Source organism: Hyperolius riggenbachi, chromosome 2 (assembly GCF_040937935.1).
Source record: "Hyperolius riggenbachi isolate aHypRig1 chromosome 2, aHypRig1.pri, whole genome shotgun sequence".
Taxonomy (NCBI): Eukaryota; Metazoa; Chordata; class Amphibia; order Anura; family Hyperoliidae; genus Hyperolius; species Hyperolius riggenbachi.
This window is the reverse complement of record NC_090647.1, coordinates 483,944,238-483,962,781: the sequence shown is the minus strand read 5'-3', so window position 1 is coordinate 483,962,781 and position 18,544 is coordinate 483,944,238. Positions and strand designations below refer to the sequence as shown.

The 18,544-nt window shown below is 42.9% G+C and overlaps 1 protein-coding gene across 1 annotated transcript in view; it reads left to right on the top strand.

Annotated features, from left to right (window-relative positions):
* The window catches only part of CPD (carboxypeptidase D), a 159,822-nt gene that overhangs the window by 94,160 nt on the left and 47,118 nt on the right, over positions 1-18,544 (top strand). The window contains exons 5-7 of the mRNA XM_068270312.1: positions 5,852-6,213; positions 14,987-15,178; positions 18,076-18,243. Coding sequence (XP_068126413.1) covers positions 5,852-6,213; positions 14,987-15,178; positions 18,076-18,243 — 722 coding nt within the window. The remainder of the gene's footprint in view (positions 1-5,851; positions 6,214-14,986; positions 15,179-18,075; positions 18,244-18,544) is intronic.

Below are 18,544 nucleotides of genomic sequence, written 5' to 3'. Positions count from 1 at the left end.
AGCATAGCGCTGCAGTTAACTCAAGGATTTTGTGTGCATAAAAGTCACAGTGACTTTTAGGGTCTGTTTCCATTGTGTGATTTCTGCATCACGCTTCCGTTTCTCATGTAATGATTGTTAGACATGACATCACGAAAATTCGCATTAAAATTTGCATACGGGAAAAATGTACGGGAAATGTTATATCCTGGTGGAAATAGGCTCTAAAAGAGAAAAAGTGGTGGATTTTATAACACAGATGATGTGGCGAGGAATTGTAATCCTGTGTTTTTTTTTTTATATGCACCAGACACTGACGCGAAAAAAAAATGATATAATGATTTGTACAGTATGTGTAGTGAAGCGAAAAAAAATGATGATTTGTATGTGTAGTACAGCTAAGAAATAAAACATTAGGAGCAGAGACATAAGTCTAATGTTTCCATTACAGGAAGAGTTGTTATCTATGCAAAAGAGCCATTGAGCTCCACGACTTTCAAAGTCGCAGAGAGCTCGGTCTACTGAAGCTTGTTATCTCAGCTGTCAGTCACTGTATCTTCTTTTTCTCTCCAGAGGACAGTTCAATAGTTCACTGGCCTGCTCTGTAAAATCATGTAGAATGCTGAGTAGTGTGTAAACTGAAAATATTAGAGAATGATGCAATGTTATAAAAAACACTATACAGTGGAGGAAATAATTATTTGACCCCTCACTGATTTTGTAAGTTTGTCCAATGACAAAAAAATGAAAAGTCTCAGAACAGTATCATTTCAATGGTAGGTTTATTTTAACAGTGGCAGATAGCACATCAAAAGGAAAATCGAAAAAATAACCTTAAATAAAAGATAGCAACTAATTTGCATTTCATTGAGTGAAATAAGTTTTTGAACCCTCTAACAATAAAAGACTTAATACTTAGTGGAAAAACCCTTGTTTGCAAGCACAGAGGTCAAACGTTTCTTGTAATTGATGACCAAGTTTGCACACATTTTAGGAGGAATGTTGGTCCACTCCTCTTTGCAGATCATCTCTAAATCCCTAATGGCCCATACTCACGAGTGACATTTGTCGCCGCAACATGCGGCGCGCGCGTGTTGCGGCGACAGGTCGCCCGTGAGTATGGGCCGCCGCACACCGCGCGCGCGCACCCTGAACTGTCGCCCGTCGCTCATGTCGCCAGGCGATTGAAACTTTCAATCGCATGGCGACAGTAGCCGCTGCCCCCCCCCCCCCCCCCCGCCGCAACTGTAGCTAGTCCGCGTGAGTACGCAGACTAGCGACAGCAACCTCCATTGAGGTTTATGGAGCTTCCGGCGGGGGGAGGAGGAACGTCGGCGACAGCTTCCGTCTCGCCGCTGGTCCCTCTTCCGCGTGAGTACGCGGAGGGACCTGGAGAGAAGCTGTTGCCGGCCTGTCGCCCACATGCTCACGTGTGCTGGCGACAGGCGATTTTTGCAGCCCGTGAGTACGGGCCATAAGGTTTCGAGGCTGTCTCTGTGCAACTCTGAGCTTGAGCTCCCTCCATAGGTTTTCTATTGGATTAAGGTCCGGAGACTGACTAGGCCACTCCATGACCTTAATGTGCTTCTTTTTGAGCCACTCCTTTGTTGCCTTTGCTGTATGTTTTGGGTCATTGTCGTGCTGGAACACCCATCCACGACCCACTTTCAGTTTCCTGGCAGAGGGAAGGAGGTTGTTGTTCAGGATTTCACGATACATGGCTCCGTCCATTTTCCCCTTAATGCGATTAAGTTGTCCTGTGCCCTTAGCAGAAAAACACCCCCAAAGCAAAATGTTTCCACCCCCATGCTTGACGGTGGGGATGGTGTTTTGGGGGTCATAGGCAGCATTTTTCTTCCTCCAAACACAGCGAGTTGAGTTAATGCCAAAGAGCTCTATTTTGGTCTCATCAGACCACAGCACCTTCTCCCAGTCACTCACAGAATCATTCAGGTGTTCATTGGCAAACTTCAGATGGGCCTGCACATGTGCCTTCTTGAGCAGGGGGACCTTGCGAGCCCTGCAGGATTTTAATCCATTGCGGTGTAATGTGTTTCTAATGGTTTTCTTGGTGACTGTGGTCCCTGCTAATTTGAGGTCATTCACTAACTCCTCCCGTGTAGTTCTAGGATGCTTTTTCACCTTTCTCAGAACCATTGACACCCCACGAGGTGAGATCTTGCGTGGAGCCCCAGAGCGAGGTCAATTGATGGTCATTTTGTGCTCCTTCCATTTTCGAACAATCGCACCAACAGTTGTCACCTTCTCTCCCAGCTTCTTGCTAATGGTTTTGTTGCCCATTCCAGCCTTGTGCAGGTCTACAATTTTGTCTCTGACATCCTTGGACAGCTCTTTGGTCTTTCCCATGTTGGAGAGTTTGGAGTCTGCTTGATTGATTGATTCTGTGGACAGGTGTCTTTTATACTGGTGACTAGTTAAGACAGGTGTCCTTAATGAGGGTGACTAATTGAGTAGAAGTGTCTAACCACTCTGTGGGAGCCAGAACTTTTAATGGTTGGTAGGGGTTCAATAACTTATTTCACTCAATGAAATGCAAATCAGTTGCTATCTTTTATTTAAGGTTATTTTTTCGATTTTCCTTTTGATGTGCTATCTTCCACTGTTAAAATAAACCTACCATTGAAATGATACTGTTCTGAGACTTTTCATTTCTTTGTCATTGGACAAACTTACAAAATCAGTGAGGGGTCAAATAATTATTTCCTCCACTGTATAACTGACAATAAAAATATGAGACTATTTTCTTTGCTACTAATGTTCTAGTAATTATCCGTACTACACAAGCAATTCATTATATCATATTTTTTTTTCCTTCGCTTCAGTGTCTCTTAAAATGTATACCATAGGTTGTTTTAAGTTTCACAATTATTTTTTAGTTTATTTTGTTTGTTTGTTCTTGTTTTAGCATGCCCAAGGATGTTCTCCATAGCATTTTAGTAAGGGGGCTTTTAGGACCATTGTAGCCCCTCACACACTCCAATGAGTTCTGGGTCACCATGAGCTTACTGGTTAGTCTGTACCTTTGGGTGTTTCAAGCCCTACTTCATAGAGCCAAATTAATCCATGCCATGCACTGATGAGGATCAACCAATCCGAAAAATTTTGTATGAATGTTGGATTATTATGGCTCTGTACAAATTAACGAGTTGACACATCATTGCATTCCAGTGGATCTGGAGGTGTGTTTAGCTTCTAAGGGCAACAACGGTTAATTGGCATATATTCAGCAGTGATGCACTGGCAGACATTTCGGTGCTCACGCCAACCTGAATTATCGCAAATTCTTTCTGTTTTAAGTAAGCAAACTTTTTTGTTTTCCATATTTTTTTTAACTGCAAAATTGTAATTTTGATGATTTTCAAAACAAAAACTTTACCACTCTCCTCATTTAGGTTAGCAATGACAGGCCGGGATAGCTGATTGGTTAGTATGTCAACTTCCTGGCCAGGAGCTTTGTTTTCTTCTCAAAAGCAGATACCATCTTAATATGTCTGAAAAATTCTAAAGCTTTGGCAGTGATGAAATGCCTTTTGTGTTACATACTTTCAATCAACATGGAAAATATATTTTACTATTTTAAATCAGAGTCGAGGAGTCTGAGTCAGTGATATAATAAATGGAGGAGTCTGAGGTTAAGTTGCTCTGCCACCCAGGAACTCAACATGTAGTGACTGGTCACAAGCCCAGACACTGGTCACTTTCTGTACCACAGACTCATTGCTATACGCTGCAGTCTCCTAAAGGCCCATACACACGGCATACATTTGTCTGTAGTTGTGAGGCAGCGACAGCCAGACAAGAGACAGCAGCATATTTATGGCAGCGACAATTCGAGTTTGCAGCAGTTGTACACACGTGGCAACAGAAAGATTGAAGACACAACGGAAGCTGTCTGCCACAGACTACGTATAGTAGTAGTACTATGGTAGTGACTCGGCTATCTGTAAAAGACTTTCGTGCACACGACAGGACACCAACAGACTAAGCGACGGTTCGTGAGACAAAAGTCACAAGAGATTCACCAGTTGAATCGCTTAAACATGGTTGTGTCTGCAGACATTCTTTGTCTCTTGCCATGTCCACATGAAGAAACCGTTGCACAAATCATCGCTCAACACGTGTCTGTACAGACATTTGTACGCTGTGTGTAGGGGCCTTAAAGAAAGTTCCTGTCTAAACAGTAAGCTGACGTAGTCCAAGCAGCATCGGCTCCTCCCGCAAAGCCTGCCACTAACTCCCTCAAGCTGCACCAGGTCAAGTGATCACATTTTCAAGGCTGTTTCACACACAATGGCTATAATGACGCAAAAGCTATAGCACTATATACAGTATTTACATCTCCACCTGGTGTTGGACTTTAAGGTAGCCGATATATGCCAAAGATAAAATACAAGCCAGTTGAACCACCAACATCCATTGCTATTATGGCATTATGCAGCATATGTGTATTAGGTAAAGGCAATTTCAGTAAAGTTTGACCTTGATTTACAAGCTGGTAACCAGCGAAGGGGTGTGCTACCTGTAGGAAGGTGTGTATGAGAAGAATTCTATCACATTGCTTTTACTAAAAGCCACATCTTTTTCTTCTTCATAAGAGGAAATGCTCTTTATTGATCATTGTAGCTTGGGAAGCTTGGAGCTAGTGTAATTGAGGTGACCCAGTGGGAAACCTCATAAGGTAATCTGTCGCTGCTCAACAGAACATATCACTGCTGTCAATAAAGAGAATAATATGTAAAAACGGTGAAAACATTGTTTGTATAGGTTGAAGTAATAAATACAGTACCTTAATTACCCGCACAGGTGTACTATGAACAGTAACATGAAAGTATAGGGACAGGCTTCTATACATGGTAATAAATGCTTTCTAATTTTCCTTGTATAAGTTGAACTTGCCATAGCCCCTCCCTCCTCCTCCTCCTAGCTTATTTATTTTTTTTAAGCTTAAGTCCAGTTCCATCATTTCTTTTAATGTACAGTGAGTAGTCGAGAACGGGGGTTAGAAACTTTTTTGGTGTCTGGGCCCTCTTCCTGGAACCTCCATGGTGCTTTGTGGCTTTAACCTTCCTGGCGGTACGCTGTTTCAGCGGTTGCGTCCGCGGGAGTAATTTTTTTTTAATAAAACTTGTTGTAAACCTTGTAGCTAGCACTAGGCTAGCTACCTGTGTCCCCCAAGTCCCCCCGCACCTCTCTAATCCCCTCGATCGGCAGCGCTTATATTTACCCAGCCGCGATCCCGCGAGAGCCGCAGCCTCCCCAAACAGCTTCAGTAGTCGCTATGGCGACGATCGGACATGACGTCATCGACGTCATGCGCAGTCCCGATCCTCCCCATAGCGAAGCCTGGAGGTGATTGGTGAGGCTGCGGGATGCAGGGGATGCTACGTATAATGGAGGGATCGGAGGGACTTGGAGGACACAGGTAGCTTGCCTAGTGCTAGCTACAAGGTTTACAACAAGTTTTATTCAAAAATTTCCTCCCGGGGCCATGTAATCCTCTGCGGCAGCTACCCAGAGTGTAGTTCGGGGTTACCGCCAGGAGGGTTAATATGAAAGCTTGTTATCCTAGCGAGCAGTGAGTCATGGAAATCCTTCCCTATAGGAATACAGGACAGCCATGCATTTTGAATCACGACAGGAAGGTTCAGGTTCACTTCAGCACCTAGTGTAAATGAAACTACTGATTATTTTAACAAATAATTTTTAGTTGAAAGGAAAACTGTTATTTTTTGTTTTTGTTTGTTTATTTTTCTGTTTTTTTTTTTTTTAATCCCAGTTTCTTTCAGATGTTTACTACTGTGTATGTGTTTGATCTGTCATAGTCTCATGATAGTCGTGTGCTCTTCTCTAGGTACTTGCCACAAACTGTTTTCAATGTGGAAATAAAAGAAGGACCAGCAACTGTACTCGACTACCAGCTCAATCCAACAGTTTCTATTCCACCTATAAGTGACCTACCAAACAAGACTGATGTCCCTGTGCTGACCACGGAAGCTCCAATCACCGTAACAACTGAGAAGAAACCACCTGACCACCAAGCCCTCCAACCTCAGGAGTTTCGCCATCACCACTATTCTGACATGGAGATCTTACTGAGAAAGTACAACAGTGAATATGCCAACATTACTCACCTGTACTCTGCTGGCAAATCTGTGGAGTCACGCGAGCTTTTTGTCATGGCTATATCCGATAACCCGCTGATTCATGAACCAGGTAACTTTTTATAGCAGCCAGAAAGTCAGATAGAATGTATAGCCCTCAGCCTATTACAAGCTGCCAGCTACATATCAGATTCCATGCCCTTGTGTAGCCTATTTTTCATAGCCTGAGATGGAATTTAAACTTCAATCTCAGTATTCGGGCCTGTACACACTGAAAAACGCAAGCAAAATCGCAAGCGCATGCGTTTTTAAAGTGCATGTAGTTTTAAAAACGCATGCGCTTTTGCCTGCGTTTTTAATGCGTTTGTGTTTTTCTTGTAATTGCTGATAGGCTAAAGAATCCTTTCTTTTTTTGTTTTGTTTACATTTCAACAGGAATCAGGAGATTGCAGAGTCTTCTGGGATACTGACTTCTGAAAAACGCAGGCAAAAACGCAAGCGCATGCGTTTTTAATGCGTTTTTCATGCGCTGCGCCTAAAAAAGCGCAGCAGGCACTGCGATTGCGTTTTTCTAAAAACTCATCGCACCAGTGTGTACAAGTCATCACGATTTTCATTCTTTTTCAAAAGACCTTGCGATTTTAAAAGCGCAGCGCAAGCGCAGCAGTGTGTACAGGCCCTTCTTTGATATTCAAACTTTGCCAAATATTACCAGTGACCAGTTGGTAAAATAGTTTTACCTGTAAATAAGATTTTTTGTTTTGTTAGAGTTGCCATTTTGGTTTTATAAGGGCACACATGAGGCACTTTGTAGCACATACTTGTTGGGTGTATAATATATGCTCATTTATCTACAAGTTGCAATTAGTCTGTCATATTTGTTATGACTTTTTGCGTCAGTGTAAACGCCAGTTGTCTCATACATGTAGCATCCAGGTTCGGATACGTTTGATACTTTTGTGCCCACTAAGAAGGCTCAAAACACGGTGGGAACCGATACCAAATGCTTTCCTACTCAGTTGCTGAAAAGCATTTAGCATTAGGTAAACAAGATGCCCCAGAAGCCTTTGTGAACTAGACCTCATTAGCAGCTACCTTGAGTGACATTAAAGTGTACCCAGACTTTCTTGACAAACTAAAATGACAGCAAGGCTGCATCTGAGGGGGCCACTCTGTGGGGCACTTTGTGGTTACCTTCATGTCTGCCAATGTAGCACACAGTCATTATCCCGCTCAGGAACAGCTGGGACTGGCGGGCTGCTCTGGTGCTACGGCCCTGCTCACTGCCCTAATTCAAGCCCAGAGGTATCATTGTGATGGGGTGGGAGAGATGTATGTCAGCGGGGAAGAGAGCTACATTCACAGACTAGGCATTTTTGTAGCAGTGAAACTGAAAAGGGGCAGGACTGAAAGGAATTTGATTGGTAAGTGTGCATTTTTCTTGTAAACCTTGCTTTCCCTCATTGCAGACCTATAATAATCAACTTAAACTGTACCTGAAGTGACATGTAACATAATTAGATAAACGGGTGTACTAGTATTGATTTGTAAAGCGCCAACATATTCCATGGCTCTGTACAAAGTATGAAACAAAAAGGTGGCACAGAACAATACAGACAATGGTGTACACCAACATACACAGTACAGAATTTTGTTCAGAATACAGAATTGGTATTTACAGTGACAGAAGTAACATGATGGATAAAATATATAACAAATTGCAGGACACAAAATGAATAACTAACAACTTGCAGCAACCTGCCCTTGCAAGCTTACAGTCTAGTGGGAATAGGGGGGCACAATAGGTAGGGTAGTCAATAGTCATTTAGATGGTAACAATTTTGATTTGTTACAAATTTTATGTCCATATTATGCAGCTTAGGATTTGACCACTCACTAATCATCCGCTATTGCATTTTATAGAATCATTTCCAGCTGCAAATTAGCATCACGTTGAATTCTTAGCATCTTATTTACCATCTCTAGTCCCTACTAAAGTCTGTGACCAGGCTAAGCAACCAGTTTTAGCACTCTTACAGGTTAGTGTTCCTTGTGGGAACTGAGAGTGAATACAGCTTCAAGAAGACATCATGAATTATTTGAGAAAGTGTTCTTGGTAGGAACTGAGAGTGAAAACCGTAACCGCAGCATGTAAAAAATGTCATGTAGCCTATGAGGAAGTTGGCCACTGCGCACGAAACGTGGCGGGCCACACCCATTTGACACACCATGTACAGCTGGCTCCTGGCAATTCACTTTTTACAGAAAGACTTTGCTTGTACTACTTTTGAATTGTGTCATGCTATTTAAATACATGTAGCAACACAGATATATTTTATTATGTTTTCTTTATAAAAAGGTTTTGCAAACTTTAAAATAACCGTCAGACTAGTTTTGGGTATTCTTTTAACTCTGTTGAAATACATATACGGTATATATTTTTTTTATTACCAGTATATTATAGTCTCAAGTACAAGTATGTATCTACAATATATGTTACCCTAGATTAGGTTTAGCGTTTGTTAAAGCTCAAATTATTATTATTATTTTTTTCAAAATGTATTATTTACTTAAAGGGGCAACATAGTCACTTATAAAAGAATGTAGTAAATTATTCAAGATACCCACTTTTACATCAACTATCTTGGTTTGAGGAACATAAAGCCTTCCTATATCTATATACTGTTGTATATTGGCATGTTGCCCTGCCCTACCAGTGATGTTTAGCCTAGGCTGTTTACTATGCACAATTCTCCTCCCAGAGCATTCTGGGAAACCCAAGTGTTTCTGCTCACTTTGGAACACACAGTAAACAAACATTCCGCAGTGATACAGAGTAAATATGTTGCCGCCTGTGATAAATTTAAGAATGTAATTCTTGGAGAGGAAAGGTTTCACAGTGGTCAAACATTGGCTAAATAATTTAAAAAGTAATATTGCTAAAAATAGGCAATTTTATTCATTAAGCTCTCTCTGTGCAGTAAAGCTTCTCTTTAACCTTTTGCCAACCGCGTCACGCCAATGGGCGTGGCCGCGATGGCAGCCCCAGGACCGCCTAACGCCAATTGGCGTAAAGTCCTGGGGCTCTGTTTTGCAGGAGATCGCGCGCAGGCTGCGCGCGCATCTCCTGCTTGGGGGGCGGAGTTCCGCCCTGCCTTCAGTCTCCGAGCGGCTATTGCCGCTCGGGAGACTGTTAGACGGCGTGATCGCGGTCTATTTAGACTGTGCAGCGCTGCGATCAGCAGCAGCGCTGCACTGGGGACAGCCGTGTGACTCGGCTATCCCCCTGGGGGACAAGAGAGCGATCGGCTCTCATAGGCAGAAGCCTGTGACAGCCGATCACAGTAATTAGCTGGCTGTGGGGAGGGAGGGAGGGAAGGGAGTTAAAGAAACAGTGTTTTTAAAAAAAAAAACACGTACAGTAATATTTATTTAAAAAAAAAATAAACATGGGGGGAGCGATCAGACCCCACCAACAGAGAGCTTTGTTGGTGGGGAGAAAAGGGGGGGGGGGGAATCACTTGTGTGCTGTGTTGTGCGGCCCTGCAGCTTGGCCTTAAAGCTGCAGTGGCCAATTTTACTCAAAGTGGCCTGGTCACTAGGGGGGTTTAGCCGTGCAGTCCTCAAGAGGTTAAGTGAGACCACATCAGTCACATGCTTGTTTCATGTTTGTGATTCAGTCACTACTAAAGCCAGAAAGATCAGCAGGACAGTCAGGGGACTGAGATTGTTTAGAAGGAAATAAATATGGCAGCCTTCTTCATATTCCTCCCACAAGATCACTTTCATTTAATGCGCCACAGAATTGTTTTAGCTGTAGAACTCAGGGAAAAGGAGGCAAGAATGTGTTAGCCTGTCTGTGTCGATATTATGGCTGTTTTCACTGAATTAATGACTAATGCTTAATCCACTACTTCGGTTTTATTTCTATGAAACCTTATCATTGCAAAGAAATCACTGCGGATCGCATGGTTCGTTTGCTAGCTTATTCAGGAAACGCACCAGATGAATTATTTTCTGGCCTTTGTATGGTTTTCTTTCCCATTTGTTTTACAATAAACCTTCCATAGCAAACATGAACTAAGTAACTGTTTGTTGTGTTGGAAGCCTTGAATCTTACTGTGTATAAAAGAAAACGAGGAGGTAGAAGGGTGTTTTGAAGGTGTGATTACACAAGTCATAGAAGGACAGCGACACACTGTAATAAGCACCTTATTCCATCTTAAAGTGTTAGCATATTTAAATGTTGCTAAAATGGTTTCAGATGATGCTTTGATCAGTGATTTAGTGTACTTGCCTAATTTGTTTTACCTGTTTAATGTACGGTAATTTCCATGGACGTAGCCATCTCCATAGCAGCTGCTATGGGACCCTGGAGCAGAGGGGCAGCCAGTTGGTACTTGATGTGTTCACCATTAACCTCCCTGGCATTATGATTATTTCCAGATTTAGGGTCTAAAAGCTGTGCAATTTTTTCACAAGCTTTGAACCCTAAAAATGAGGGGGAAAAAAACAGAGCTGTTAAGTCGGAGTTGGGGAGTTGGAGCAACTTTGGGTACTCTGAGTCGGTGGTTTCATAACCTGAGTCGTCGGAGTTGGATGATTTTTGTACCAAATCCACAGCCCTGGTGAGTATTAAACTAAGGAATCTAGGAGTCTGAGTCGGAGCTATTTGGTTACCTGGAGTCTGTGGTTTCATACACTGAGGAGTCGGAGTCAGAGGAATTTTGTACCGACTCCACAGTCCTGAAAATAACATACCACAGAGAGATCTGCAGCAGCTCCTGCATATAACTTACTCAGGCTTGGTATTACTGCTCTGAGCTGCTGATTTCTGTCCCTAGCCTGACTCGGGATTACCGCTAAGGAGGTTAACTTTCTTATGTTCCTCCGCACACCCCTGACTTTGTTTCTGTGTCCATAGACTATATGCAATGTATATTGCATGAGAATGTAAATTGACAATTAACTCATATCCATAGGTTAGGGGCAGTGCTCGAGAGTGCCTACATCTGATGACCCCATGAAAGTTTTGCTATGTGGCCCCATAATCTCTAGCTATGCCAGTGGTCATTTCATTAGTCTTAGGCCTTTTGCACACTGCATGCATTTCTGATTCCGCTTTTTAATCGGTTTTTACCTCTGATTCAGATTTTTAATCTTTACTGCATGCTGCGTTTTTTGATCCGTTTTTCTGTTGAATGTATTCAGGGAAAATTGGAATTGAGAATCTGAATCAGAATCAGAAAACGGATTTGCAGTGTGCAGGGAGCCTTAATAGATTTAAATGTGGTTTAATCCCCATCCACCCAAATTTCTCACGATTTATATTCACGCAGACCCCCAAAAGTTCCAACAAAGAAGCCTCCCTGAGGCTTACAACCAGAACAGGGTCAGAATTAGCAGGTGGTGCTCCATGTCATTGCAGTAGCAAAGCTTTGTGGTGTTCTATCTGGAAGAGAAGGTGGTCCAGAATATCAGGAGACTGGGTGGTGTCTAGTTGCAGTAAGGTGGCGAGTTAAGGGATGCAGCAGTGTGGGATGAGGCACCAGAGGGGTTTGTAGTTAGCATGTGCCAAAGTGTCTTGGAGTGACTGCAGCTTCCTGAATGTCCATTTGGATGTTGAGGTAACATGACCCAAAGGTCATTGGGAGAAGGAAGGTTCACAGCTTAGTTTGGGGAGACTCAAAAGAACAAATAGTGTTGGAATTGCTGATAAGTAGTGTAGACCTGTAATTTAGAACGAATGGAGGACTGAAGCATGAATGATTCGGATTTTCCTAGGTTCAGCACACCAGAGCGTGTTTTTTTTGTACAGAGTAATAATTCTTACACATCCCCTCTACCCTCTTCATAAGGCAGAACAGGCTTCTTGAAAAACAGCAAGTTTGTCTTGTTTGTATATATTACATTGTGCACATTGTGAGTGACATGCCAGTGTTATATAATGAGGTTAAATCCGTAGTTGCCAAGTTGCTGGATATAGAGGCCCTGAAGTGTGGTTCCCTGACTTTTAGGGCCGCACATTATGCCTCCACTGATGCCACCCTTGAGATAAATGGGTAAATGGTCAGTCAGTGCCTTTTAAAATAACTTCTGGTTTTAGCTCTTCAGAGTATTCTGACTTTGTAGACCTGAGGGATCAGTCACTACTTCTAGCAATTTCCAGCCACAGCAGGCAACCGTCTCAGCGTATATATTTTTCTGCACACTGGCAGAAAAATGTATGGAAAAGTCTGTCCAGTTTCTCTCGTTTTCCCTAGATAGGCCAATTCTGGTGCTGTCTGTTCTTGACTCCACTTTCTATAGCACTAAAGCTGTGTTCCCATTTGAGCTAAGAACAGACAGTTCTGGTTCTTTCTCCGCTCATTGCAAAAGACAGTGAACCGCTCCTATTTTATATATTGGAGCCGTTCACACTTGTCAGCCTGCAACAGAGACATTGGATCCATTGAGGTAAGTGAGCCGAACTTCTCTGCCTTCCGCAAAAAAATCCTGGGCAGGTGGATGAGTTCCCCATAAAGCCTATTGTGTTAACGCATTTGCCCCATCAGAGAGGACACTACACAATCCTCTCGCGCTGGCCGTACATGGTCTGATGGGAACCAAGCGTTTAAAGAGAACCCGAGGTGGGTTTGAAGAATATTATCTGCATACAGAGGCTGGATCTGCCTATACAGCCCAGCCTCTGTTGCTGTCCCAAACCCCCCTAAGGTCCCCCTGCACTCTGCAATCCCTCATAAATCACAGCCACGCTGCTGACAAACAGCTTGTCAGAGCTGGCTGTGTTTATCTCTATAGTGTCATTCTGCTGCTCTCCCCGCCTCCTGCAGAACTCCAGTCCCCGCCTGCATCTCTTCCCTCCCTGCTGATTGAAGGGAAGGAACGGGGGCAGGGACCGGAGCTATGCAGGAGGCGGGGGGAGCAGCTGAGACTGACACTACAGATGTAAACACAGCCTCACAGCACGGCTGTGATTTATGAGGGATTGCAGAGTGCAGGGGGACCTTAGTGGGGTTTGGGATAGCAACAGAGGCTGGGCAGTATAGGCAGATCCAGCCTCTGTATGCAGATAACATTCTTTAAACACACCTCGGGTTCTCTTTAACCTCCCTGGCGGTAAGCCCGAGCTGAGTTCGGGCTATGCCACGCAGGAGGAGATCTCAGCCCCTGGTGGGGCGATTTTCACCCTGTAAAGTGCTGTACGCGCAGCTAGCACTTTGCTAGCCGCGCGTACAGCTTGATCGCCGCCGCTCTGCGGCGATCGCCCGCACGCAGCGGTGCAAGACTGCCCCCCCGCCAGAGCCCTGCGCTGCCCGGACCATTGGGTTCCGGGCAGCGCTATGGGCTGGATCGGAGACGTAGGACGTCCGATCGTCGCCATGGCGACAGGAGAAGCCAAACAGGGGAGCGCGTTGTATACGCGTTCCCCTGTTTGCTATTGTTGCCGGCGACGATCGAACTAGAGGGACACATGCGCCCTCTAGTGGAGTTTCATGTAGCTACCACTCTGGTAGCTTTACATGAAACATAAATTTTTTTTTTTTTTTAAATTGTATTTCTGCAATTTTTGCAGAAAAATAAACCGCCAAGGAGGTTAAAGGATGTAGTTATGCTGGCAATTTAAAAACTGCCTGAACTGAAATATATATATATATATATATATATATATATATATATATATATATATATATATATATTTACTTAAGATTATCTGGATACAAAAATGACAGCTGCAAATAGACTGCTGACAGCTGGGAGTCAACAGGACTACAGATAAGATTGTGCTTTAGAGCTCAAATTACTGCTGGCAAGGTGGTAGGCGAATGTCACTACTCATGGACTATGGAGCAAAAGCTTTACAGCAGCTTCAGGAGGGTCACATGTTCAACACAAGGGCAGTAAAGTTAATACTGCTGATAAATTGCATTAGGGATGAGGTTGGCATTTTAAGCCACATTGAGCAAAATAAAATATAGGTGCACTAATATTTAAAGTGAACCTCCAGACTAAAAATCTACTCAGCAGCACTGAAGAGGCTTGGTGTTTCTTTAACAGTTTCACAGCACCAGAACTTTGTTTTTCTTACATTAGCCTTATTTTTAGCTGCACAAAAGCTTAAGCTCCGCCCCATCGAAGAAAACTGCCCTGGCTTTTTTTCCCTGCATGATGGGATTTCCTATGCTGTTGTTCACCTTGCCTAGCAACTGGGAGGGTTGATCAGCACACAGGACAGTTGGAACTGTGTCTCATGCTCCCTGTCACCTCCTTTCAACCAAAAAAGATGGCTGGCCTCATGAAATCAAACATTTGCCTGTTCTTTTAAAACAAGGTGGGTAAGAGATTATATTACCTATCTATTTTAATTAACATAACTAATTTAACTTAATGACAGTATCTTTGTTTAGGCTAAAGTTCCTCTTTAACATTTGGCATAGACATGATATAGAAGTCAGGCAATTTGTCAGACTGTTTATATTTGTAATTTGATTTTGTCAGTCAAATTCCCCTGCTGATGAAAGCTTTTCTTTGCTCTCTGCTAATGTGTGCAATACAATAATTACATCAGTCCTTATGTGCCTGAAATTTCTGCATTCCGGCAGACCTCGGAAGTTGGGTAATAAAGGCCTCTGTCAAACTTATAAATGTAAAAAGAGTTAAAATTGAAGTTGTTTTTTTTAATAATGAGCCATATTGTTGACATGCATATTAAATGTACTAATGTGCTATTGAGATGCTCTGGGTGCTAAACATGCTGATTGATAAGGCTTATTTTATTGTGTTACATTTGCTTTCCATGATGTGTCATATCTTGCTGGTTAAAATGCTAAATACTTGTTTGCTTGTTTATGTGTAGACTGAACCCTATGATTTCTATATTGCAGGAGAGCCCGAATTTAAGTACATTGGGAACATGCATGGCAATGAAGTAGTAGGGCGAGAACTGCTATTAAACCTTATTGAATACCTGTGCAGCAACTATGGGAAAGACCCTGAGGTGACCCAACTGATCCATACCACCAGAATCCATATTATGCCATCCATGAACCCCGATGGCTATGAGAAAGCCCAGGAAGGTAAGCGGCTTGTATTTTTTAGCCTGTTATAGGCAGGTTCCAGTTTAGAAAGATTTGCAGGCAGTGTCTGCTTCAAAGTGACCCTGCAGCAAAGCTGAGCAATGCAAACAGAGGGTATGGTGATAAAATGCATGGCCAAAAAGTGTAGGGTTTCTTCACACAGCCGTTTCGCTGTAGCCAAACCTTTAACATTATATCCCGTTGATTCATTGTTGCGTTTGAGTACTAGGGGTATAGACCGCAACCACAAACACTACTGATGCTGGAACCTACATGTATAGTTCAGGAGATCTCAGTTGACCGTGCAGCGATTGACTAAATGACAGCAGTTGACGGTAAGCAACGTGAGATAATGTTCCCATTCATCTCAATGACAACGCAATTGCAATGCAGTAGCTCCAGAGCTGGAACGGACGCTGACAGCCGTCTGTCTGAACCAGCCCTTACTTTTGAAAAAAAAATGCATCAAATGATTTATTGATCCAGAGAAGGCAATGCCTGGGAGATGATATGTAAATTATTACTATTACTACGGGTGCATACACAAATCCAACTTTGATTGGTTACTGACTAACCAATTTTACCACCTTCATGTAGTGTGAGAGCTTACACACAGTCTGTTTATAGTATTCAAAATCTGTTGGCCCTCATACTATATGGACGGGGTAAAATTGACCGGTTATTGGCCAACAAACATTGGAAGTGTGTACCAGGCTCAGGCTTAAGAATTCAAGCCTCCATATTCATCTTTTAAAGACCAACTACATAAAACATGTAGCCTTCCTTCCTCTGTCCTACCTCCCCACAGCTAGCACTAAGGTGTACCCCAGTTCCCCCTAATTCTTAGATATTCTACCCTGAACTGAAGCTCTAGTGGTGCGGTCATTGGGGCTTCTGACCAGGCCTTTCATGTATTCTGGAGGAGAATCGTCCTGTCAGCAGCCTTCAGCAGTCACCTCTAGGAAGAGTATTGGTGCGTTCACCTCTTGCCTTAACGCCTACTACGGTAGAGGGGAACATTGTTTTGGTATCCACTAACCACTTCTATTGAAGGGCAAAGCATGGCTGTGATATGACAGAGGTTCTGATTTGGGGGATTTTGGGATGTGAAACAGGTGGTTGTGGTGAGAAGCAGGGCTGACTGCCGTTCTGCCTCCATACCTCGTTTCCTTGTTAGAGGTGTGGTCTAGGGACCGGGGTAACATCCAGATAGCAAGGAGGAGCCATGCATTCTGCTCAAGAGGGATGATGATGCTGAGTGAGGTCACTATGTACCCAGAGGTCTTTGAAGAAGTCGAGTGGGAGGGGGGAATTGTACTTCCTGGGTTTAATCTTTAATGCAATGATGATGGCTTCACAGACCATTAGTAAAGTTCAAGCGTTCTCAGTTCCACTATGTATTATTATATCTGCTACAATCTCTTTAACTACTGAAAACATAAACTACTTGTAGTTTTCACTGTGGGTAACCTCTTATTATACACATTTTATGATGTCCTCTGTTTTTATAAACTTGACGTTACTGTATAATGAACAAGTTAATAATTTGCCTCCATGTTTAATAGGCTGCTACAAAACGTTAAGTACAGTAACAATGTTAATGTCAGTGAGGACACACCTCTGTGATAATTACTACCTGTTAAGCATGAATTGCCCCTGTGACCTGCACTGAGCCAAGATGTATAGATGGTATGTGAGAACACTACTATACCAGTCTGCATAATCCTTGTTTTTGAATTTGAACCCAATATACCCAATATATTTGCTGTAAAGCTGAAATAAAATTCTATTTTCTTTCCCTTTGTTTCCCTTTACAAACCTCCAAACCCCCCACCCGGCATGCCCAGCCGCACATACGTCCCATTGAGCTCCCGATGCTGGGAGAGTTCTGCGCCGGTTATTTCTTAATTTTTCAAAAGCATTTACTGGCTGGCAGCTGCTCAGTCACCCTGTCAAAACATTGTGCAAATGAGTAGAGAAGCTGGCTGACATTTTTGTATAGAGCCTTTCCAGGGAGTGCTTTTGTAAAGAACAAAGGCAATACTGAGAATTACCCATGAGGAGATGGACTGGTCCAAAACCTGTCAGTTATTTCATCTTTTTCTTTTCTACCGTAGGTGACAGCGCCATAGGAAAAATGTACATTTTAAACGGATGTACTGTATTTTAAATTTTTTACACTTTTCAGTGATAGTGATCCTTTAAGCAGAATGATGAAACTCATCTGGTGCATGTAAGTAAGGAGGAACGATTAATCCAGTCACAAACTGCTACAGAAAATTCCTCTCACACTATTTCATCCCAGCACCGAGATGCAACATGACACCAGATCACGGAGATTAGAAAATGCACGGAGCAGCACATTACGTTCCACCACCACCACAACTTTACTAAAGCCTGTCCAAACCTTAAAAATAAAGTAGTGCTCATTGTTGTTCTACTGCCTTCTACTGCTTATTTTCACAACAGCTGTTTTTTTTTTTATGGATCGAAAAAGTAAGGATTCATCTTGCATATTTTTTTTTCTTCCGCTCAGAGGCAGATATGAATACATTGCAAAAGGCATGCATAAAAATGCTTGCGTTTTGCAATGTATATAATGTTAATGTTGTCTTAGTGACGTTCATGGTGGCCAAACAGGGAAGTGAAATCAGATAGGCTGCTGTGGGTTGCAGCAACTTTTTCTCAGCAGTGCTGAATGATGGGCCTTGTGTTGCGTTAGAGACTGTATCATATGACATGTTGCTCAAGTGTTTCAGATCATAGACGCTGAGGGTTTTAATGAAACTAGGGCTTTTAATTAAACTGTCTGTTAAAGTGGATTCAGAATGAAATCTTCCTAAATTACACCCTAATACAAACTGACATTGTTCTTCTGCTTTTGCTTTTCTGTGCAGGAGACCGTGACGGCGTAGTCGGCAGAAACAACAGCAACAATTATGATCTTAATCGTAATTTCCCTGACCAGTTTTTCCAGATCACCGACCCTCCACAACTGGAAACACTGGCAGTGATGAGCTGGCTTAGAAACTACCCCTTTGTTCTGTCAGCTAATCTGCATGGAGGTATGTTGTGAAATAACCATGACTTGTGCTACATTGTGATGCTGGAAATGCCTATGTCAAATAGTATCTGACTATATGACAGTGATTTGTGTTGTATCGGATGGCATCCTTCAGTGTTCAGTTAAATTATCTTTCCCGTGTCCTCCTGGAGAACACTACCGCTGCTCGGGACCCCTTTGTAAATTACAACCGCACTCCTCTCTATGCATGGGCGTTGCCATGCTGCGCCAGTACGCCTACGCCTGTGCAGTAGCATGGAGCCACTCATTGATGGCACTGCTGCACTCATACATGAAGAGGA